At 36.1% G+C, this 25,119-nt stretch overlaps 1 protein-coding gene across 9 annotated transcripts in view; it reads right to left on the reverse strand.

Annotated features, from left to right (window-relative positions):
• Positions 1-25,119, reverse strand: part of PLEKHA7 (pleckstrin homology domain containing A7) — a 165,041-nt gene that overhangs the window by 21,002 nt on the left and 118,920 nt on the right. For 6 of the 9 annotated variants that reach the window (XM_076344078.1, XM_076344076.1, XM_076344073.1 and 3 more), the window contains 8 exons: positions 20,643-20,821; positions 18,146-18,628; positions 12,272-12,791; positions 10,094-10,180; positions 7,727-7,780; positions 2,562-2,630; positions 2,313-2,393; positions 827-976 (listed from right to left, as the gene is read on the reverse strand). In XM_076344078.1, the coding sequence (XP_076200193.1) occupies positions 827-976; positions 2,313-2,393; positions 2,562-2,630; positions 7,727-7,780; positions 10,094-10,180; positions 12,272-12,791; positions 18,146-18,628; positions 20,643-20,821 (1,623 nt within the window). Of the gene's footprint in view, positions 1-826; positions 977-2,312; positions 2,394-2,561; positions 2,631-7,726; positions 7,781-10,093; positions 10,181-12,271; positions 12,792-18,145; positions 18,629-20,642; positions 20,822-23,556; positions 23,683-25,119 lie in introns of those variants that run through there. The other 3 variants (XM_076344080.1, XM_076344074.1, XM_076344077.1) reach the window with 3 other exon arrangements.

The raw sequence follows: 25,119 nt of genomic DNA on the forward strand, positions 1-25,119 counted from the left end.
CTCCTATCCTTACTCTTCCCTAAGCATCTGCTTATGCCCACTGCTGAAGCCAGAACTCTGGCTAGAAAGAGCCTTGGACTGGACCAGTACAGCCATTCTTACATTACTTGGTATTTATGCCCCCGATTAAATTTTAAATGCTGTCTGTGAAAGTCATACATTTTCTACAGGCACAGAACACTGCATATATATATATATATATATATATATAAAAATAATATTGGCATTTTAATGATCAGATCTTACTATAGGAAAGGTGTTCATGCAATTCTAGAAACAATCTTATGAAGAGCTGGTCCCATATTCATTAAGAGGCAGGAATAATATACTGAGTACACAACACCCAGGTTTAATAGATTTCTCTTTCATGGCCAATTTTTAGAAATTTTTTTTTAATAAAAATGCAACATTAAATTGCATTTCAATTTAATTAAGTCATAATATCAACATCAAATTTTGACTGAAATATCAACAGACTTTCCCAATTCCTTTTCCCCTGGAAAAATACCATGGAATCACATTTATATTTTCAAAGGACTAGCTGAAAGATTCACAATATAAGCCCCATACATAAATGAAAAAAGTATAAAAAAGTTTTTTGAGCTTTTTTTTTTTTTTTTTTTTTTTGCAGGGGGGTGAGGGGAAGGGGACATTGATAAGAAAAGCTGGAGAGATTGCTTAAATTTTTTTGTTCTGGTTTAGTATCCTGTACCTTAACAAAATCAGTTCAGAACAGGACTTAACTCCCCTATCCAACAAACTATACAGTTTTACTCTAACTGGTATTTTTAATTATGGTTTTCTTGACACAACCAAAAACACATACCGTTGAAACTTTGGATATTTCAGCCCGAATATGTATGAGATCCTCTTGCAAAAGTCTCTGCTGGTAAGAAATTTTTTCTGCGTGTTGTGGTTGGTCTTTGTACTGTTCCATCTGCCTGTGTAAAACCTCCAAAACAGACTCCAGCTGATCCTAACAAAGAAGAAGATGGTGGTAAGCTCACAACATTTACATGGAATTTTATGGATCTACCTGTGGGAAAATAAAAGTTGTTTTCCACCTCCCCAGTCTTTCCTATAAGCCACTAGAGGTTAGGATTGGCCTCCTGTTGTGGAGACGAAGATGTAAACGAAAAAGTGCAAGAGCCTTAATTAACAATTATAACCAAAATTATCTGATATTTTCCATTAAATCCTTCCATTAAGTAGCCAAAACTGCGGAAAACACAAAGCAGTGAGAGGGGAATTTTTCTATTTACAGTCTGTACAAAACTGTAATGTACAGTTTCAGAAAAATTCGCACTAAGCAGTATAGAACTGTAACAGCCCTACCACTGTAGGGCACAGCATTAGCTGTTTATTTAAAGATAAATTCTCATTCACTGTTGTAGTTAAATTAGCCACGTGAGGGATTAAAATACTGTCTAAAACACTAAGTAGGCCCAATTCATTCAGTCAGGAGTAAGTAACACTGAATCATTTTTGCACAGTAGCTCTTCTGAAGGATCCATGTGGACAGCACTTTCATTTTAGAATAGATTTTTTTCTGAACCACCTCGTTTTATTGACAGCTATAGCTCACAGGCAGTGAAGCAGATAAAGATACATACAGACAGGGAAAGACAAGGAAAGGCAAACTGTTTTGTTATTGTTTACTATTTGAACTCTGTCTTGAATGGGAGGAAAGGAGGTGGGTTCCAACTACAAACTTGTCACAGGAGATATGCCAGCATTTCAGTCGTAATCCTCAGAAGTAAGTTCACAGTACTATATATAAACCACCATAGGTTTCTGAAATTACTACAAATTTGAATGTCTCTCCCTTCTCTCACTCCTTTTAAAAAACAAAACAAAACAAAAACAACAAAAACAACAAACAAACTAACCCCAACAAACCACCACACAAGTTACAGTGAGGGCCCAATATGGTAGCACGCTGCTATTTATGCAGTGTTTGTGCAGGTGGGAAGAACTGCAAATGAAACATGACTCCACCTCACACCATGTACATATTAAGACATAAAGCAAAACCACACAGAAAAGTCTACGTACTCCAATTTGTAATAAATGCCAGAAAATTAATGTATCTGGTTTTAAAACATTAATGTTCAAAAACATGTTTTCTAAAAGTGGGTACTCATCCTAACATAAAAAACAATTCTTTTCCTTATATAAGTTTATACATATGCCCAAACAAAACTACTACAATGTAAGCAGCATCCAGTAATTTGATTTTTTTGTAATTCCGTATTTTATGATTTGATTAAAGTTTTTATTTTATTTTATAAAACCCTGTTTAATCTACTTACTTTATTTTCCTTAAGGGCTCTTATTTTGTCCTCCAAGTCCTGCAGAATTCTGTCCTGCTCACAGAAAATGCTTAGCTTGACCTGAAAATGAAATCATATAAATATATAATGTTAGATTTTAAAAACCAAGCAGAGAAGTCTCCACTAGCAATATTTTACCCCAAAGAGCATAATAATGTGAACACGTAACAGTGCAACATAAATAGCCAAAACAATGCAAGAGGTTCTGAAGTGGTATTTGATACTTACATCAATATCACTTTCTGCAATCTTGACAGGTTTTGTACTTCGTTCTTTTAATGTGTCACGCCCTGTCACCTAAGAGGAATAGGTTTTAAAGATTGAGAAATTTGTCGCAAACTAAAACCTAATTATGCTTCAACAATGAAAAGTGTTGTTAAATATTCGTGGTTATTAACAAAGATGAATAAAATTCTGGATACAGGTCTTTTAAATACGGCTTTAGTTTTTAAAAAATGTTATCAGAAAGGATTACTAGTTATATTAGGCTACTCCTAGAGTAGCTTAAAATTCTGTACAAAACCAGCATGATCCCACTTGTCTATGGTTACAAAGGTCCTGTTTCTGCAAAGCCTAATAGTTTTAACATTTCGGCTTTAATAGCTTTATAGAAGCCAAAGGACTTGAATAGTTCCTTTAAATGCACGGTTGCAAGAATAACAGCATTAATGAATGACTAAAAATACAACTTTTTGGCAACTATTTCATTCTACAAAAGATAGTCTCTTCCATAGTACAGGGTGAATTTTATTAAAAACAGACTGCTATAAAACTGCTATAGTGGAATTAAAGATAATGAATCTTTTTTGATATGTTTATAATATAACAAATCTCTTATTCCATAAATCAATCGTTTCATATTCAATTTCTGGTGAGAAGATTATCTTCTTACATAATGCAGTTTTTAAATCAGTACAGAAACTATACTATATTATACTTCCAACCTTCACAGCAATCTTAGAATGAGAGGCATGTCTATCTCTGTAGAAAAGTTTATTATTTCCACTGTCTACATGGGACCCTTTTTGTAAATAAATGAGGTTAAGAGAATGGCAATATAATACAGGTCATTAATCATACAGTTTTTAAAAGCCTTAAAATCTAATGACTTAGTATTACTGATGAGAACATTTTTAAAGATTCATTAAAGCCAATACTATCTTACCAAAGAAACATCTGATGTTTAGAATTATAGTACTCATATCCAGTATATTTCTATTCATATACAGGCAAGAGGAAAAATTCACCTAAATATTGTGTTTAATAATGCAAGACCAGAAGTTTTAATGTAAGAGCAGAAGTTGTTGGCTTTTTTGGTGGGGTAGAAGCGGTAGTTTGCTTTTTTTCTGAATCTGACTGGCAATCTCCAGATGTGAAGCTACATAGGTTACTTATTAACCTAACAAGCACCTACAGGATCATGCTAGCTTTCTTAAAGTAATTACATTTTACTGTAAGTGTAGATAAATCTTTGATACAACCTCAGTTTCTCATTTGACATGTTATATGAAGTTGGCCATCTACACATAGTATTTTCAAATAACAAAGTAGGTTTAAGACAGAAGAGTATGGTCATCATTTATGTTTACTGTCTTCTCTCCTCCAATGGCAGACTCTATCCAAAGACTTATCATGTGTCTTCACATAGTGAAATGCTACTTCCCCACCACCAAAATCAAAAGCATTTACTGCCTCTCAAAACTTTCAATTTTTGGATATTTTAATTTTCAACAATGATGTGTTTTATATAAGAAAAACCCTTTCTTTCAAAAGCATTAATGGATTATTTAAATGCTAAATCCTACGTATAATAGTAACAAATAATTAAATATAAGCATAAATACTAGCATGTTAAAGTAATAATTTTGCATATTTAATTACCTGCAAGCTAGGAAAACGCAAAAGCCTTTTTCAATCAATGTAATTAACATAAAAAACAGAGTCTACAGATTTTGGGGATATTTTAAATTACATAATCAGAACTGTAAAGAATTTGTTAATTATCAAGCCGTGAACATGAGAACATAATGAAGATTTAGCATGCTTTCACATGTTCAAAATTACACATAGGAGTTACTACTTGACACAATCATTTTTGAAACATGATAAAATGAAACCAAACACTGAGGTCAGCCATAATTTTGCATACAAACTCCAAAGGCGGGGGGCAGGGGAAAGGAAAGAAAAAATAAAATCTTACAGAAAGCTTTACTGTTTACCATAAGACACCTGTAAAAGCCAAAATATGTAAACATTGACTGCTATTTTAAAAAGCAATGGGATGAGCACATTTCAGATGCAAGCAGTCTTACACGTATACTGGATAGTAACCCTTGTGCTGAGTTCTTTAGCACTTTGTATATCATGTTGATCAGAGGTCCATTATTTTCTATCTGTTTCAAACAAAAGTTTAGTAATAGCTTGTTAAAGATGTGAAAATTAAAACCCCCAAACCTTACAACTCAAAACTCCACGAGCAGCAGTAATCACACGCTTTTATGTCACACCAATCCTCGAGGCTTATAGGCTATACAATTTGCCATCATGGAAACTACAACTGGATATCCACCCATCTTGATATATTGTGGGTAGATTGTTCATCCAGCCATAAGACATTTTATTTTTGCAAAGCACACATACAAACACACCACACAAAATAGGATTTGCTCAAACTTGCCCAATTGCAATTTTAAGAGTATTGGGAATTACAGCAAGATATTTTCCGTCATGTAGCATGTAGTAACACTTGCACCAAGTGCTCTATATTGATAATTTGAGCAACCTAGTTAAAACCTCAGTGAAAAAAGTTATTTCAATCACACTTACCCATCCTCCCATAACCAATACCTGCCATGCATTTTTTCCTTCATCATCTATGTGACACAAGCTTGCACTAGCAACGTCTTTCAAATGCAGTAGAAACTAAACAGCTTCAGATATTACAGCATGACTGCAGAAGAATGAAGCAGGACCACTGCCGAACTGCTGAGAGGGCCCCAGATTTGCTTCAATGGGTAGCACAATTTATACTTAGTGACAGAAACTTTCCTATACTTCCTCATCTATGTTTTGTATAACCTGCTCAGGAACGTGTGTTAACTATTCTGAAGTGAGGCTGCCCATCCATCCCTCCTGTAGCCTGCTTGAACTTGATTTCATAGTCACGAAAAGGGACACTTCCTTCACCACTTGTGTTTCACCCTATTTGCAAAATAAGGTGCAAATAAGGTGAAGGCCAATCGTATCCTGGGCTGCATCAAAAGAAGTGTGGCCAGCAGGTCGAGGGAGGGGATTCTGCCCCTCTACTCCGCTCTGGTGAGACCCCACCTGGAGTACTGCAGCCAGCTCTGGAGTCCTCAGCACAGGAAAGACATGGACCTGTTGGAGCGCATCCAGAGGGTGGCCATGGAAATGATCAGAGGGATGGAACACCTCTCCTATGAGGAAAGGCTGAGAGAGTTGGGGTTCTTCAGCCTAGAGAAGAGAAGGCTTTGGGGAGACCTTATTGCAGCTTTTCAGTACTTAAAGGGGGCTTATAAAAAAGATGGGGACAGACTTTTTAGCAGGGCCTTTTGCAATAGGACAAGGGGTAATGGTTTTGAACTGAAAGAGGGTAGATTCAGACTAGGTATAAGGAAGAAATTTTTTTTACACTGAGGGTGGTGAAGCACTGGAACAGGTTGCCCAGAGAGGTGGTGGATGCCCCATCCCTGGAAACATTCAAGGTCAGGCTGGACGGGGCTTTGAACAACCTGATCTAGTTGAAGATGTCCCTGCTCATTGCAGGGGGGTTGAACTAGATGACCTTTAAAGGTCACTTCCAACCCAAACCATTCTATGATTCTATGATTAAGTTTCTTTTCACAGAAAGATCAGGAGCCCCCACACATTTCTCTTTCTGGAAACTTTTGTCAGGTGCTATACAGGCTGCAGGAAGGCAAAAGGGGAGCTCCTGGGAGACCAAACAGCTCTTCGTGTCCCGGACTACAACAAATCAATCCAGATGGAATCCACTAAAAAGTTAAAAACCAATCCTAATAATTTGGCTAAGCACGTAACATTTTCAGAGGCTTAAACTGTAGCCACTTACAACTGTGAAAATTGTTGTGTTTTATAATGGACAAAACACCGTGTTTATTAAAAATTTCTCAAATTGTAGGACCTTTTAAATTGAAATTTGTCATAAAATTCAGCCAATGGCGCTTGGGATGCAGTTACATTTGGCAAAGCCACGAACAAACCAAGAACAAGGCCTAAAATGAAAAGTATTTGTATATTAATGATTACAACAGTTTACATATTTGATCATTTAGACTATATATACCACATATATTATGTGATAAATATTCTATCTTTATATATATGACACTATACATACGTGTAATATGTATTATTAGTATTTTCCATTGATATATTTGGTCATATATTCAGCCATTAAAACATCAGATAAAATTGAAATACACGTACTAATAGGTCCAGTCAGCTCATTAGTTGCACATATGCAATGCCCCATGGCATCAGCGAGAACTATGTACATGCAAACAATAAGGATAACAAGGTGTCAAATTTCACTCCACCTTGATTTTCAGAAGCACCATATGATTTATATATGGTGAGACATCCTACATACCACAGACTGCTTTGCTAAGCAAAATGATTATACGTTTTTGGGGTTTTTTTCTTCAAAACCTGATATTAACAAGTCTAGATTTGCTTTCAAATTGCCAACTATCAGGCGTACCAGATACAGAAGTCATTTAGTTTAGACAGACGCTTTGATGCCCAGTATCTTTTTTTTTTTTTTTTTTTTTTTTTTAAAGGAAATATCATGTAACATTATTTGGGCAGATTATATCTACGGATGGATGGATGGATGAATGGGTGCACTTGAAATCTCTTAGCTGTAGTAATATGAAAACAATGACAGGTGCTAATTAATCACCACATTTTCACAAGAAAGCAAGACATTATAAATACGGCATATTATAAAACCAAGGAAAAAGTCAGCTCAAGAAGATTTAAAGGGGAAAAGCTGGATTAAAAGAACACCCTATTTTAAGTTAGAGGAGTTGACTTGCTACAGCAAGACAAACATTTTGCATCAGTTTTTTATCTGATTTCTCTAAACTCACATAACATCATTCATCTGGAGTACCAGTAACACAAGTTCTTCCTACAAACTGAAGCAATTACATTTTCTGAGTTTGCAGTTTAATTGTATAGTCACTACTATAAAGACACTCAATATTCTAAACACAGCAGTGATGGCAAAAGACACAGAGTTTCTATCTCTGAACAGAAGATGATTTGAAAACCTGCAGGTACAAAGATGATACACAAAAGACCACTCGGTTCAAAAGAAATAATGGAAGTAGACTCCTATAAAATCTTACCTTTAGATCCAAATACTCCAAATCCTTTTTCAACTGGATATAAGTGTCATCCGCCTTCAGGTAAGTACATAGGGGAAAAAAAATTGCAATGTATTTGAATGTTTGAAACAATTTCAGAATACTTGGATTGGTTATATATAAGAAAATGGATGAAAGAGGAAAAATAACAGAGTAGGAAGTACATAAAAAAGCGTATTTGCTCCACCAGCATATTGCTATTTACAGCTGAAAAATGGGCAAAATATATCCCAAGAATATTACTACCTCATGCCCACCCTCCAATCCAAACACAGAGATTTGAGTTTTCCACCTCTAATGAGACACGTAACTACCTAAAACAATAGATTTTCAAAAGTTATTTTTTCAAGATCAATTCCTACTGACTATTCCTTCACTGAAAGAGTTATGGTGATGTCCTCCAGCACAATGTCTGGGGAGAAGCAGAGAAGACTTGTACCTAACTGAATGTCAAATGTAACTAGAAGCCATTATATAACAAATCATTAGAATACTTTTGATCACATTTCATACACATTTTAAGATACGAATTCCTTTATTCAGAGAAAGTACAAAATAAGTTTTGTGAATAAAATACTGAAAAAGATCTCACTTAGATGATTAGAGAATCCATTTTGTCTTCTAAGTAACAGCATTCAACTTGATCCTTATTTTTCATTGGCTCACCTGTAATTGCTATCAGCTTGATTTTATAGTTACATTCATCTACCAACATTTTCATTACAGTCGCTTCAAGAAAAGCATGCACAGAAGTCATAACAGAGTTATTTCTCCTTTTTTCAAAAAAGGTATTTGCAATACGCAACAAAATAAAGCTTAACTGTTGCAAAAGTGCTTTGTAATCAGCCAAAATGCCCCAGAATTCCTAGAATTTTATTGCTATTTTGACAGGATTTTATATCCTGGGTACATTAAACTTCAGAATAAAAGAAGAACACAACTATACCTTTGGAGCCAATGAGAACGTGTAGTTAAAAAAAGAAAAGAAAAACTCTTTATGCCATAAAATCAATGGATCACACTTGCATTTCTTTAGAGGTGTTCACTTATAATTCTTGTCCAATCAGCTTGTAAGCCTGGCTGAGGACTTGACTAGAAAGTCTGCCCATTTTTGAAGAAATCCCTGTTACTATCGCCCATCTTAGTGCAATTGTTCTGTAGGTGAGGTAAGTCGGGAAACGACACTTTTCCAAATTCAAAAAAATTCCTTTCGTTTTGGGCCAATATAAAGCCTTCACCAATTCCAAGAAGAGTCACCACATTTTATTCCCAGACGGCTCCATTTTTAAGGCTCTAATATGAACCAAAGAGCTCTATAAGTACATTTCTGTTTGATCTCACATTTACAAGTTTCATACATCAGTGCAATCAAGAGCACTGTTGATGATCCAAGATGCCCATGAGCTTTTACGAACCCACATTCACCTGCAGAACTGACACAGTTACAAGCTCATATGAATGTACAAATTGGCTGATGCATTTCAATTTGCAGATGACACAGCATGTGGCACAGGGAGCCAATCCCATCATGAAAGCAGCACAAAGAAATGGTTTTGCTTTAGAATGAACTTATCCAATATTTTAACCCACATTTCTGAAGACGCAGCATTTTCAGAAATAGTATAAAAAGGAAATATACATAACACTTGGAAACATATGCACTGGTGCCCTGTAACTTAAAACGCTCATCTTTTATAGCAAATACAGTAGCAAAGAAAAACTGCAAACGATCTGGGAATTGTAGAACACCAAAGAATGGGCAAGAAAGCACAGACTCAAGCATGCCACTAATGAAGCATTTGCAGAGTCACAAAATGTCATACGGCACAGATGAGCCAAGCAGCAGCTGACCTGATAGGTGGAATTAGTTGGCAAGTGCTGCAGTAATTGTGCGATTGTGTAATTTCGTATACTAGCCAACTTAGCCTGATGTCTCCTTAATCGAATGAGAAGCAATGTTAGCTCTTCAGGCTGCAGGTATTTAGACACATTGTAAAGAGGAAATTAGCAGTCTTCAGGGAGAGTAACTGTAATTACATTTTTCACCTCAGTGCCCAGAAAGCAGTTACTTGACATGATTAAGCAATTAGTTCATTAACTCTGCATTTGGTCAAATAAACATAATAAAAGTTGAATCCTGTAATAACAGACAGCTCATCCCTGTTCACGTTGCAGATAACAGCAAAATTCCTCCGGGCTTCACTGGGAGCTGGTTAAGATTAAGTTCTCATTCAAGTTATTAATGTTTTAACTAATAAAAATAAACTACTATGGAATGAGCAGTATTTTAAAACTTAACTACAGTACTACGATGACACAAAAGGAAAAGTAACTGCGCTCTCAACTTACCGACTTGCCATGCAAACTGGGTGCGCTCACAGTATGTGTCATGTAACCCATAGCAGGCATAGAGCGTCGATCAATGTGAGTTGAGCTCTGTTAAGAAGTCACAGCCAGAATTGTAAGGATTGTCTCAAGTGAGAGTTATGTTGTACTTGATGGAAAATTCAGAAGATATGCACCTCTGCCACAAATTTTGTAACTGAATTCACGGCATGCTTAGATCAGGGTAACATTCATGGGCCAGCCAGATCCTTTGATGATTAAGTAAAACTTACGAATGAACAAAAGCAAATTTAGCACCTGTGATGCTGGGCAGATCAGCAGATTCTGGCAGCACAAGATGCTTCAGCAGAACATGCAAAGTTGCTTCCACAAGTAAAAAAAAATATTCATAAAGTTCCCCCCCACCTAATGTCTTCCAGGGAAACGCTGGTTCGCTTACGCCCTCCAACAGCAGGCTTGTACTCCATACAGTAACAACTGCGAATGCCGCCTTCTAGCAAGGGAACACGAAGCTACTGACATGAGTGACACCTTGTGGCAATGGGTTCCATTAATACCAGGTTTTATTAAATAATCGTATTGGATCTGCCCCTTTCTGCTTATAGTATGAAAACCTACTGCACATCCATTCTTTCATCTTTCTCTTAATGCCAAACTTTTATGGCTTTCTTCAAGGCAGACTAAATGTCTTATGTTTTATTTTTATTCCTGTCTCTGAATTTCACTGAATGCTGTTTTATTCTTATTCCTGTCTCTGAATTTCACTGAATGCTGTTTTATTCTGCCTTTTTTTTTTTTTTTTTTTTTTAAAAAAGTGTAACCGGATGGAATTTAATAAAGCATTCCAGGGAGGGGGGAGCATCAGAGATTTCTGTAGACATGCACATTCAAATGTAAAATGATGCTGTGTGCTTACATACAAAAACATGAACATTTTTCTCTAGAAACTTTTACAGAAGTTTCACAGATGAGGAAAACTGTGTTTCCCTATATTGGTAAAACCAGTATGACATAAAAAGAGTTATTTTATGAGTAAAATTTATGCAGCTGCATTGGACAGGAAGGGAAAAGACTGCTGCACATTCCTTTGTAAGGGATGTAATGCTCCTTCAACTTACACATGGAGAAACCAATGTCTGGTATAATATAATCAGGAGTTAAAAAAATATTAATTTCCAGTGATGCACATCCCTAGACTATTTCATCCTCTGACAGAATATTATAAATCTATAAATGCTGAAAGACAGCCAACAGCTACACCGCATATACACTAGGAAAAAATCTAAACCGTGCATGAAGCTGGCATGCAACTTAAAGTCATCGTCCTGAACCCACGCTGGATATCTGAATTTACAAGTCTCTTTCTTTGCAAATACTTTCCCCTTCATGCCCGTGGTTGAGGTCAAAGAATTAGGTGAATACAGAGGCTTTCAATTCTACTTATTCCAGCATAAGAGCTACCAAGACAAGTAAATTCTACATTGATTCAATCCTGAATTTCCCTAATTCCCTCAGGCAAGGAGAGCCATGTGAAGTACCGAATAGGGAAACCTCTGTCACTTCTGGATAAGAGGGTACAACAGTGCCTACAAAAAAACCACAATGAAATTCGGCAGAAGGTTGAAGTTTCAGACACACTATTTGATTTTGGTTAGCCCAATGCTGACGACTCTGCAAAGGGCTTAATAATTTTTCATGCATTTTATAGTTTATGTTTTTAGCCATAACTAAAAACTGAATCAGCTATAAGACTAACTACACTAGCAAAACATGTAGAGAAAGCAGACATGGCAAACACTGAAGACTACAAGCATAAGTAAATAATCAAGGAAGAGTTTATCCTGCTGAGTTTTATATTCTTGCCTACCTACTTTATACATTAAAATACTACAATTTGTATACGTTATACATATAAACATATGCCTTTCAGTTTTTGAATAAAAACATTCCAAACCAATGTGATGTGCCACCAATTTTCCTTTCATAACCAACAAAACTTAATAAACCTGAAACGATCAGAAAGATAAGAGTTTTAGGAGAAAATTATTCATTGTATTAACTTTTACAACTTGCACAACCTTTCACACACAAGGAAGGATACAATGAAGATGACTAAATTAAATTATCAGTGTATGACACCACATATAGAATAGTCTGAAATCAGTTATACTGTATACAAACCTTCACAGCATGATTTTGTATCTTCCTGGGTGATCCAGCAAAAGGAACGTCTACAGTCTGTCTCTCGTCAGAAGGTTTAACTGTAAGCCTTTCTGCAGGAGTATGTGGTCTCCTTGGGGGAAAGCTTTTTGGAGGTCCAGGTGGAGGAATATCAGATGGAGAGGGTGGAACAGATATTGATCGTGGAACATCTAATGAACTTTTTGACTTACCACGATCAATAAAATCTGAAGAACCTACATAAAGTGGGGCAGTGGGGCTGCCATGTTTAAATTGCTGTCTCTGCTGCCACTCATACAGCTGCCAAACAGTTCCATCCTTATTTGCTTTCCTTTCCTCCTGGGACATCTTCAAGTGGCTAACACGGTCTTGCGCATATTTGTAGTCACTCGGCAAATTGCGGTTTGGTGGTGGTGGTGAGCTCCCTGAAGGCTGCCTGGTATTCTTTGGCAAAGTGTGATAGTTTTCAGGAAAAGGTGGATTGGGACCCTGACGTGTAAGAGTCTGATCAGAAGTGAGGCTGTAAAGGAGCGGGGGGGGAAAGGGTAAATTTCAGCATACATTGATGAGTGGGAGTGACTGATAAAAAAACCCCAATCTCTAATGACCTTAGCATAGGAGCTACAAGACAAAACATACAAGAGTAATTTAAAAAATTTACAGAAATATTAACAAAGTAATATTAATGAAATCTACCCTGCACAAAAACATTACACTGTATTAATGTAAAGATGCAAATAGTATAAATACAGGCTTTTAATTTAGTGTCTAACCTAGGATGACCTATTAGAAATAAACTTAAGGGACAGCTGTATTATGTACTTAGACCAAAAAGAATGTCAAGAACATGAAGAAAAGAATTATTACGTTTAAAGAGCAAATCCATAAATTAAAATATTTTTCACTGAAAGCCTGCTTACCACTAGGTGGTGCAGTTTATGAACAACAAATGCATGCTCATTATAAAAAAACTGCCTTAAGGTGCAAGAAGAAATCTCACCAATCATAGAGTGAGTATCTCAGATAATTTTTGTTCATGTGAATGAAGAAAAAAAAAAAAGGTAAGAAATTGCTCGAAGTCCCCAAGTCTGTATGATTTACTTTCACCTGACCTAATGCTACTAGTTCTACTGTTTTAAGCAACACAAGGCTTTTTGCAACAAAACTCATTGATAAACTAGAATATAAAAAGAGGCATGACATCTTGGCTTTAGTACTGCATCCATAATGCACTTAAACTGTAGAAATTAAATCTTTTGGTAGATAGACAGTTAAGACAGAACCGGCAAAAGCTTTGACAAAGTCTAGTTAGCTCCCTCTCCTACTTTGAAGTCAAAATCTTTCCGTAGCCTCATGCTCTTTCCGTAGCCTCGAATTTCTGATTCTCCAGTTAAACATCTGGGGGTTTTGTACTTGCACTCACCCACCCATTGATTCAGGATCTCTAAACGGAAAACCATTCTGCTAGACTTGTCACAGAGCAACAACACAAAAAATAAATAAAAACAACAAAAACCCGACAATTGAAGAAACTCAGAGCACGTTCATCACTCCACTTGGTAGGCTCCACCCTCTGCATGAGAGGGAGACCTGATGGTGTGCACATGAAAGAAAGGGCAGTATGGAAAAGAACACCTTTGTTCAGCATCCAAGAATAACAGAAGCAGGGGGGAAAAGAATTGCTACCAGTAACTGCTGCTCAGTAGTTGTCTCCGTCTATTTCTACTTGCAGGATTTGGCACTGCTGGGCTGTCTTGAAATACGTATGCTCTTGAGAGGATATTTAACTCCTCATGTCAGAAAGCAGAATAACTGCCCTGCGCTGCATGGAGGATTACAAATTCATAAAAGCTCTGCTCTCTTATACCACAGAACCTTGATGCTATCCTCGAATTTCACAGTAAAGGTTAAAGCAGGCAGATAGTATGAACAGAGGCAACTCAAAGATCAGCATTTAGTGGTCAAGTAACCTCTTTTATTTGTCTAGCTCATTACATCGTGTGTACTCTGTATGTTCTGTACTGTACTGCCAATTCTTTCCACGTGAAAATCCAAGCGGTTGGTAGAAATGTATTTTCTCTAGATAGGAATGAGAACTGAGAAAGTTTGGAGCAGGTAATGCTTCAGAAGGACAGAGACAGGCATAAAGCTAGGACAGATTCTTTTGGTGATTTCTCTGCGGAAAAAAGGGGAAGTACGCTTGACCATTCCTACACTCCAACCTAGTGGAGCCCTCATGAAGACATTGGCAAACTACTGAATGTTGCAAACCATCTGTGTGTGGTTATTTTCTAATTGGACATGAAAGGGTAAAGTATTCAGATCAGCAGGAATTACTGGTAGTCAATGAAGTCATCAGGGCTAGCAGCTTTAGGAACAAAAGCAGTCTGAAAACAAAGACCCCATGAGTTTTTTGGGAAAAAAAATAATCATGCCTTTCTTCTAGAAAAGGATGCATTTGTCTGAGAGGAGCTAAAAACTGTTTGGATGAAAGCAGTACTTTGAGCAGCTGGAAGTGCCAGCTTCATGCAATACTTCAGCCTGCTAGAAAAAAAACCCAAAGTTGCATGTGCATTACATTGCACAGGGAAAGTCATATTCAAAGCTGAACTTCAGAGGCAACTGCCTATATACAGGCAGGTTGTAATTTCTCAGTATTTGAAGTAGGGAGAAACCTCCAGCTAAGATGACAGGCTTTAAGCAGGTGGCACCTCTACCAAACAATGTTTCAGGCCCTTAAAAATAATTTGCATAATCAAAATAGGCACTAAGACAACATACCAATTTCTAGAACAGGGAAGGAACAATGTCCTGAATGACTCAAATTAGTACCCAGTGGAACCTAGATAATTGCTTTCTCAGGGATCAAGAGTAAAAATGAGCAAAAGCAGATGTTCTTGAGAATCTCTCTGTCTTGAATGATGAGGTATAAAGAATAGAAAAAGGAAAACAGATACTGAAGAGTGAAAAAAAGGCCTGATGCCATATGATTATTTGCCATGAAAACCATTCAGCGTCTGCAACGGGAAGCAATCACACAGAAGATATTGTACAAAAAGTAGATGAATGTTCAAAAGAAAACAAATACAAATATTGGAAAAATGATGCCCATTCACAGGAATGCACAGAAGCTAACAAAGACAACTAATGTTTCTTCCTTAAGCAAATCAGGAAGAAATGGAAAGTTCTGCATAACAAGAAATGTTTAACACTGTATTTGCAAGGAAGGAAATTCCTCAACATGACTGCATTTAGTTGGGAAACATGAAGCTTAGATTTATCAGATTTTTTTTTTTTTTTTGAAGTGCAAATTGACTGTTAGAAATACCAGAGACTTTACAATTATGCATTCGCTGTATCTATCCAGGCACTGGAATCAGATCAAAGACTAATAATTTCTGGACAGCTGCTGTTTAATGGCCTAACCTTTAATTACTTAAAACCAAAATCTCCTGAAAGCGTCCTTTCAAACCTCCTTCCAATTCTCTAGATCTCTCTCAAAGGCTGGCATGAACCTTACCAAAGCAGATATTCCCCTTTGCTGAGAACAGAGCCGGGTTAGATAACTACATTGGACGTAACTGTACTGCAGCTAACAGTTCATTGTCTAAGAAAGCTGACATTTACTAGTTAGCCAACACTAGTTGGCAGCACTAGTTCTGAGTGCTTTATAAAAAGGGGAAGTAAAATATCTGTTTGAAAGATCTGAATTTCTATATAAAAGGTGCAATCCCTGCAAATAATTACACAAACAACTGCTGTATTTGTGTGAAGCCTCTAGCTGAAAGAGTTCTTCCTGGTCATAATCAACTTGCTGGCAAGCATTGCAGTTTTATACACCTGAGTCAGGAAACAAATAAAACTGTACTTATTCTGTGTTCAAAAATTATAAAGGCTTCTAAATCCTCAGAGATTCTTTATTTGTAACATTTCAGGTGGAATAACAGTAAACATGGAGCATTAAGAAATTAAGTGGTCCACTCATCCTTACTAAAATCAAAATGGAAAGTCAGTCAAATTAGCATCTCTATCTTGATTTCAGGATATAGATATTTAAGACGACATTCGACAACTAACATGCCATTTTTATCCATCAGTTAAGTGCACTGCAACAACCTCAGCAGGTTGAGAGAAAGTGCCATTTAAAAAAAAAAAAAAAAAAATCAATCCCTTAATCTTCGGGAAGGTAACGTGCAATTTATTCTGAATGCAGAGAATATAACAGCATTTGTCAGGGAAAGACAGAGAAAACAAGGTCAACTGAGTTAAAATAGAACATAAAGGAAGTTCTTAAGGTAAGAAGAAAATTTATATTTTTTTATATATATAAAGTTAGATTTTGGTTACATCACTGCAGTTAACTCTTGCGAAATTTCACTGAATACTTAACTGCTCCAGCTGAGGTAGCTGGTTTTATCTAGAACAAAAGCACCTGCAACAGCGCTATCTTAACACTACACCTGATACACACCTAAAAGTTGATTTACTGGAAAGAGTAATTAGGAAGAAAACAATACTTATTTAGCTATCCATCAAGCCTGTTCATTGCCTATACTTTTGATGTGAAAAACATCAACAAAAGTTTTCTTAAGCACTGGCTAATTAGTCCAATAGTTTTCTGTATTACTTTAGACTAATACATCTGTGCATGTAAGAACAACTAACATACCAAGTACTTTTTTTCATTAAAGTCATATTCTCTCAGGAAGCATTGGTTGATATCCAAGCAAAAAACATGCAAGTAAACTGACTCTAGCAGTCTACAAGAATGTTGAATAAAAATCGAAAAGTATGAAAGCTTCTTTAAGGATAATTCCAAAGACAAGAGAGTAGAAGAATAGACTTCCAAACAGAATTAGCAAGCCTTAAATTTCTTACTGGATGCAAAATGACAAATGTTAGCTTCAATAAGCATTAAAAAAATGCCCAAAATGTTTTCTCCGTCCTAAGAACCACATGCTAATATTTCCTATTGTTCTATATTATAGTTAGATTTTAGCAAATTTATAAGGTACTAATTCAGTAGGTTACCCACATTTGAAAAATCCTCACATGCAGCACAGAGCCCAACTGTCTTTCTCGCCACTTGACACAAGGTGACGTTCTGAACAGACACATATATACATCACTTCATTTTTTTTCAACTGGTACCTAATCTGACTGCACACTTTGAAAGTAAAGCAATTACGAGATTTTCAAATTACAAAAGCATTCCAGTGTGCATTCCACCTCTTGGTATAATTTATGTAATTTTCAGGGACTGAAAAGGGAAAAGAGAACCCTGGAGACCATGGGAACATCCTAGGACCTCTTCATTAACTAAATGAATATACAAAGACCTTTCAATATGTGACCTATGCACTGTGACTTTGAGCGCAGTGATCTGATGTAGAGGAGTGAATGGATGTTTGGAACAGGAACAGAAGGGAGTAAAAAAAAAAAAGCAGCATTCTTTACTTTTAAGCAGAAAACAAACAATTACCTCTAATTTATATTGTGCAGTTGTTTATGAATAAGAGGTAACTGAGGGCTGCACTTCACTTTCTGGCTCTTCAATTGTACTAAGAAGTTTTAAGCACCCACAGTGATTAAAAACAGTAAAAAAAAAAATAGCACTCTAATCTCATTTTTTCTATTTGCAATATAGTGACAACATTAAAGGGATTTGATTAGCCAATTCCATACTGACTTTCCCATGAGATAAACATCTGAAAAATGCCATTCTGCACTGGAGGAGGAAGTAAGGTTTTTTTTATATATTGTCTCTGTAAAATATCATTCTGATTTGCACTAAACATATTACTGATACATATTTTCCTTTAATTTAAGAAAACACCACTTGGCAGTCTATTTAAAGATGGGCCTATTACTAACCTTTTTGTATCTCCTTTTTGGACTTTCACCCAGTGTTCCACTTGAGCCATGTTACTTTTTCTTTGAATCTGTTTATCTGGATTTGTTCTGGGAACAAACCCTCTTTTATATGAGCTGGTACCATTCTGCTCCACTAGGCCAGCACTCATACTTAATGAAATAGGAAGCGTTCCATTCTTCTCAGCTGGCTGAGGCTGAGCTACTTGGGACCTCGATGCATTCGTTAAGTCTGGAAATAATGAATCAGCTTCTGTTAATGCATGCTTAGCCTTTCCCTTCTTAGTTTCCAGAGTTTCTTTTCTGTGGCTATAACGCTCCTCCTCTTTTTCTCTTCTTATCTCTTCACGCTTATCGTATCCAAGCATTTCAGCTGATTTTTGATAACTTTCTTTTGTATCTGTAATCTCTGCCTTCACACACTCTTTACAGGCATCCACATGATTGACTTGGGGAACAGCTTGCTGATCCACTTTTTCATTTTCTCTGGAAAGAAAATATATGTCAGCAATGAACACTGCTTAATTGTGAAAAGTTGATGTGGTCTTGTTACTATTTTAGAAAGGATACCCACAAAAGCACCTTCTCCAGGCTGTAATAAATTTGACATGTTAAGATAGATATGCTCAGGAAAACTCAGTTGTTATCCCAGTTAGACAAAATTTACCTTTACAGTGCTATCAAGGAAGGAGAAATAATTTATAGGCATCTGTAAAAATGACTGAAAATACTAATATTGTATGAAAGAAGTGTTCAACTTGTGTAATATTATGTACAAACAACTGTAAAAAAGAGTCTTCCTATCCTAGGAAACACTGAAAGCCAAAAAACCAAAACCAAACTGCCAACTGCTCATTTCAAAGTCAAAAAAGTCTTTCATATCTTTGTAGATGCCTTAGGGACTAGTCATTTCTGGCCAAGAAGACAGAACAATATCTACATTTGAGTCAGTACTATCATTGTCCAGGGAATTTCTAACCTGCGGGCTATTCCTGCAAAAAATAAAATAAAAAAAAATTCTCCATTGCTTCTAATACATGCTGCAATGCACACTAGTTTACTTATTTACCTATTGCCTAAGTATTTAAAAAATTCCCTATCAGAGATCTTGATATTAAACTTATAACACACTATAAAACGTCTAAGGATCCTAAAAGTTTTATGTTGCTTTTGACACATAACATACTTCATTTGCAATTTTCTTCATCTCCTTATAGTGATAAGCTTCTCGACAACATTTTTTTCTCTTACAATTCAACGGAGTATCACTGATCTCGGAGTAGCACCTCATCTTCTCTGAAACTAAGTTCTGCTTCCACTCGGCTTTATGGAAGGTGAATTCCGAGTAAGTGCCACAAAACAATTGTTTTCACTCCAGTCTACTTAGTGTCTCAAAATGAATAGTCTACTAGGAGGAAGGACACTGGACCAATACTTCTAACATGCCAGACTTTCCCAATTTTTTCTTTCAATTATTCCTATCCTTATAAAGAAGATAAAGCAGGTAACAGGTTACATGTTATTTGAAATTTAAATTAAATCCAGAAAATCTTAACACAAAATCATATAGGATGCAAAGCTCTGGAAGAGATGTTGATCCTTTGCTTATATTTGATTTGCCAAAAGCAAGCAGTAGAGCGAGATACTCTGAGAAACTGCATCATGACATTTTAATCCTCACCGCCCCAAGGGTTAAAAGCAGGGTTGTCTCACAGTACAGTCGTCTTTCACAAGGAGTTGTAGGGAAATAATCACATTCCCAAAGTCAAAACATCAAGAAGGCTACACCAATTTTAAGAGGGAAAAACTGGAAGCACAGGAAGGCACAGCTGAATTCGTTTGCCTCTGGCACTAATTAAGAACAATGGGACAAAGGACATCCTCCTTTTGTAACAGTGCTTTTTTTCTACACCAAGAAAACCATAAAAAAACCTCTTACAAGTACTAAATGCCACCAAAGTAAGTAAAAAAATAAGCAGTTAATACCTGCATAAATTAGTTAATATCCATAACTATGCACTTATGATTTACACATCTTTAACATCCTTTTCCCTCTTAACAGCATTTTAATCCTAGTTCTAAACACTCATTTGAAACAACTTGTTAGTCTTCTGTCTTCTCCCTTTTACTTCTTTCTCCTCAAGGCTGGCGATTGGCTGTTGCAGGTATATGAATTTGCTCACAAAACCTGTAACTTTTTAACTGAAATTCCCTAAAAAAATTATATATGTACAAAAATTAATCCATGTCACTAAATGTGGGCACACAATTTGTGTGTAGACACAAATACCGAGTACCAGGTTTTCTTAATTAATGTTAGTTAACTGATTTGCAACAGAATGTAAATTAAAAAGAATTATTTCTTTAAAATGGGAATGTTTCATGCACACATTTACAAATATAACTTTCAGAAATCATCACCAATCTGATTTTTTAATATATATATAAAAAATATATTAAAAAATTTTTTAAAAGCTAACAGTTTCTGTATTGAACTTGCCTCTTCAATGAAGAGCGTGTCTGCATAAGAGCAGCTTGATTCATAGCCCGGATCCAGCCATTCATATCCTCTTGGGTATCTGCACTGAAGTAGTATGTCCGCATCCCTGAATGCTCTGCCTGAGAGCCAATAACAGAATTCTTATTATAAATATATGCCCGCATACCTGTATGAACAGCCTGTAAGGGGGGGGAAAAAAAAAAAAAAGGAAAGAAATAAAAGTCAGACAGCCCTTTTGTTTTCTCCCTCAGAAAATCTACTGTAGCTTTTTCTGGTAACTTTAGAAAAAAAAAACTTTCCAGATTCTTTGACTGTTTCTTGAATTTTGGGTAAAATTATTACACTGCCACAACGGGCTATAGTTCAGCAAACTCAAAGGGCACTCTGATTTTTACTGAAATTCTTCTACCTCTTTATTGCATTATTAAGCTAAAAGTGCAGCGCTTCTGTTTTTCATAGTAGGAAATTTATACATTTTATTTGCCATAAATACCATACAAAACAAATTAAAGAAATTCTCAATGAGACACGCATAAGCAAGCCAATTTTCCCAGCTCATTTAATAAAGCAATTTATTCAGACAACACACAGACAAAAATCTTACAATTCAAGCAATTAAACTGCTTATTTAAGAACTGATTATAGTACATGTTAAGATCTTTTGGTTAAAGTGTGCACTTGAACCTCTATATTAGCTGCAAAATCACAAGACTTACTGATAAAGTTAGTAATACTGACGGACTTAACACAGACAAGTATCTCTGCACAGCAAAATACTCCATGAAATTCCACTGCAAACTAGAGGTATTTGGAAATTCCTCTATAAATATATTCAATATTCAAATGTATTCAATATGGAATGTCTTTGTAACTCTAGGCTAGTTGAATTTAATCAAATCTCATCCACATTTGTATAAGCAATAGTATAGACAGTATAGATATTACTAAGTCATATCAGTCCTGAAATGCTTGACTCCTCAAAGTTACTTTACAGATGTGCTTCAGATTCGTAGGGAGAGATTCATCTCCTTACTTTCCAAAAAACTGAAGACAGTACATTCAGCTTGCAAGCTCTTGTAATGATTTAAAACAAAATCAGTAAATTTAAACTGCTTTTTATAAAACTAAATCTGCTACGACACACAAAAGCTAATGGCATGAAACACTGCTGAGAGGTTTTTTTTTAAAAGGAAAAAAATTATCTCAACTTTTAATTTGGCTACATCTTCTTTTAAAGGTTAAACATATTTCATAAATCTTCCCTAAATTACTGGTCTTTTTATTTTGACGAAATCCTCTCCCCCTCATTATTCCAAATTGAAAAAAAAAAACACTCTACAATCACAGATGGCTTCAGAAACACAGCAATAGTTTTGACAAAACCCAGGCTATTTATCCGGTGCAGCCCTCCCTAAACGTTATAATTTCAGTTGTTTACCCTGAATTTCCCAAATGACCATAATCTTAGAAACTCGTATCAACAACTCCAAAGAGCAAAATATTTGCTTGCTATTACATTGCTTTAAGTTTTGTGGAAAATTTACTCCCTTTCTATTGCAGCCTGTTCTTATAAACGTGTGAAACGTGGCCTTTCCCTTATATGCCTCAAGCAAGGAAGCCTCAGCTTGTTTTGAAAACTGTGGTAACACAGTCTTCACATGGGTCAGTCCCTGGCCTGCCATCACACCCGTGGTGGAAAGGATGAAACTGCAGCACAATAGCTAGCTAGAAAAAGGAGGAGGAGAAGGAAGAGCAGGAAAGGGTGACACAGAGAAGTCCAAGACTCTCTCTTGCTAGAAAGAATCTCTGCTTCCCAACTGTGTTGGCCAATAAGGGAATACAAGGTGGTTTCTCCCTCTCCACCATTAGCTGCCTACCTTAACACAGGAAAACAGGACTTACATATATGAAACAGCAGCTCTGATCAATTGGGTATTTAGGAATCAAAGCATTTCTTTCATGTTTGCCTGGTTGAGTTCTTTTGGTTTTCTTTGTTGTTATTGGGTCTCCCCCCCCCCCCCCATTTTGAGACCGTTACAAATGGTCAAAGCAAATATGATTTAGAAGCATTTAATTCATTGCAATTTATGGTTAGCATCCAGTGTAAGAACAGAGCAAAAATTGGCAGCTCCAGATGTAAAGGAAATCAGTGATTTTAACGCTAGACCTTATGACTACAGGGTTCCTTCACAGACCACACTGAGCCCATAGAAGAAGATGCTAGAATTCAGAAATGAAGCGACTCCTGCAGAAAAGCAGACTACGTATGCCCTGCTGCAGATGACACAGTAGGACCCTACCATTCATGGTTATATACTTGCTGAAAAAAACCAGAACCTTGGGTAACTAACTGCGGAGACTGCGTACCACATCAATAAATGGATTTAACAGCTATCTGTCTTAATTGACCTGTACGTCTTGATCAAACATAACCTGTTTGCCTTTCAGGTTCTCTTTCAGCAGTGCATGATGAACACAGCTGAAGGAAATTGCATAACAGGCTGTAGGTGAAAACGGTATAAAAATGCGAAGTATGTTGTACCATTCTCCCTTGAGAGACTGAAGCTATCACAGCCATAAACATTCATAGCTTCAGAAGGGATAATGGAGATGGTGTGTTGTTATCAACAAACACAACATTCTGAAGTTCGTAATATATAAAACTGTTAAAGGAACATTCAAATATATTTCAGTTATTTATTAGTAGCGTGTTTTATATGCAAGAAAGCCACTTTGTGCCAATGTCCTGTAGCTGTCACTGCTAGCAGACACAGAAGCTAGCAGTTCTTTTCTTTTTTTTTCTTTTTTTAAAGCAATAGCTATTAGGATAACTACAGCAAACTAAAAAGCCTAAAACACAGCACATGCGCACACGTACACCATACACACAACAGGGAAAAAATAATATTGGTACCTATTCATGCATTCAGATGCCTTAATGTGGATAGATTGAGAAGAAAAGCAGTCTCTCTCCCATAATGCACAGAAGGAGAAATGGGCAGTACACCCCAAGGGCATATCAATAGGACAAGACAAGGACAAAAAGTTAAACAAGTTAAAATAATGAAAAGATTCATGTTTCCAAAGAAAATACTTAGCAAAAGACTATACTAAAAGTAACTGATGCCTAGAGCTGTTATGTTCATCTCCAATAATTCTAAATTCCTAGGAAAGAAAAAGCCACAGTTCATAGGACAGAGGGATAGGGAGGGGAACAGTTTTCTAATAATTGTAATATTTCCAAGTTAGTCCTCTCAATAAGCTAAAAAAATACAGGAAGTTCTCCCTTCTCCTGAAGTTCGATATTTATGAAACATTTATGAGCAAAAATTGAAATAATACTCTGAGCCTTCACTACAAACACAACAACAGCAAACTACAATCTAACTCAATCTTTCACCCTCAAATAATGCTGAGCTTTTTCAGGACTTCTAGAAGCTAAAACCTTCCCTTTTCCAAGTTCTAAAATGGCACCTCTCAAATTTATAGCCCTTGGCATTTCTTCACCTGAATCCCCAGAGCCAGAGAAGCTTTATAAGCAATACGGGAGCCTAAGGAAGCAACAAGGATCCAGTGAACATAAAGGAACAAACTGTGTCAGAATTTTTAGGAAAACCAGTGAGATCAAAGAAACAGATCAGAAGTTTGCCCTGATCCCAGGAGCTCTAAGCAATGAACAGATACTTCCATAAGTAAGTCTTAAGAGTGTCAATAATGAAAAGATATTTAAAAACAAGCTGCAGTAGCATCTTCTGGAAGTAATTATTTGGCCTGGCTTCCTAGGCTCTGAATGCCGTCACGCTGAAAGGGTGTATCTCTGAAAAGATTTAAAAGGTAGTATCAAAATAAGGAGGAGTAATTTCTATCTCCAACGTTACTTCCTACCTCTTACAGGAACATGAGAGCATCCTTCAGTGACTTTATTTGGTAGCAAGACATGCACCTAAATACAAACATCTACTTGTATACATTGTCTTTGCATGAAGTTTTGTTGTTTTCTTTACAGCAAACACTGGTAGTCCTTCCAAGTTTCTTGATTTGTATTACTGTCAGATTCATATAAATGAGTTTACATTCAGTATTCTCTCATATATTTTAACACATATAAGACCAATTAAAAATAGTTCTCATGATTGAGGACAATGAAGCTTCTAAAGAGACTGCGATGACATTAACCTTCATAAATTGATAGTACTCATGTTTAAAATGGTTGTATTACTAAGAAGTACAGTCAATTCTCTATTAATCACAGGGAGTATTTCTGGCTATATATTAATGTTGTGCAAATTTTTTCACATTAAAATCTATACATTGGATTTGTGCTCCCTCACATTTGTATCAGCAAAAAAATTACTTAATTAATCTAGTCGCTATATTTTTTAATACAGTATCTTTAAGATGTTAGCTACTGAACTAAATATGCAGTAAGGATGCTGAGTTCTAAAAGGCTGTCACACAGCTTAATGACAGTAGCTTA

Source organism: Aptenodytes patagonicus, chromosome 7, assembly GCF_965638725.1.
Source record: "Aptenodytes patagonicus chromosome 7, bAptPat1.pri.cur, whole genome shotgun sequence".
Lineage (NCBI taxonomy): Eukaryota > Metazoa > Chordata > Aves > Sphenisciformes > Spheniscidae > Aptenodytes > Aptenodytes patagonicus.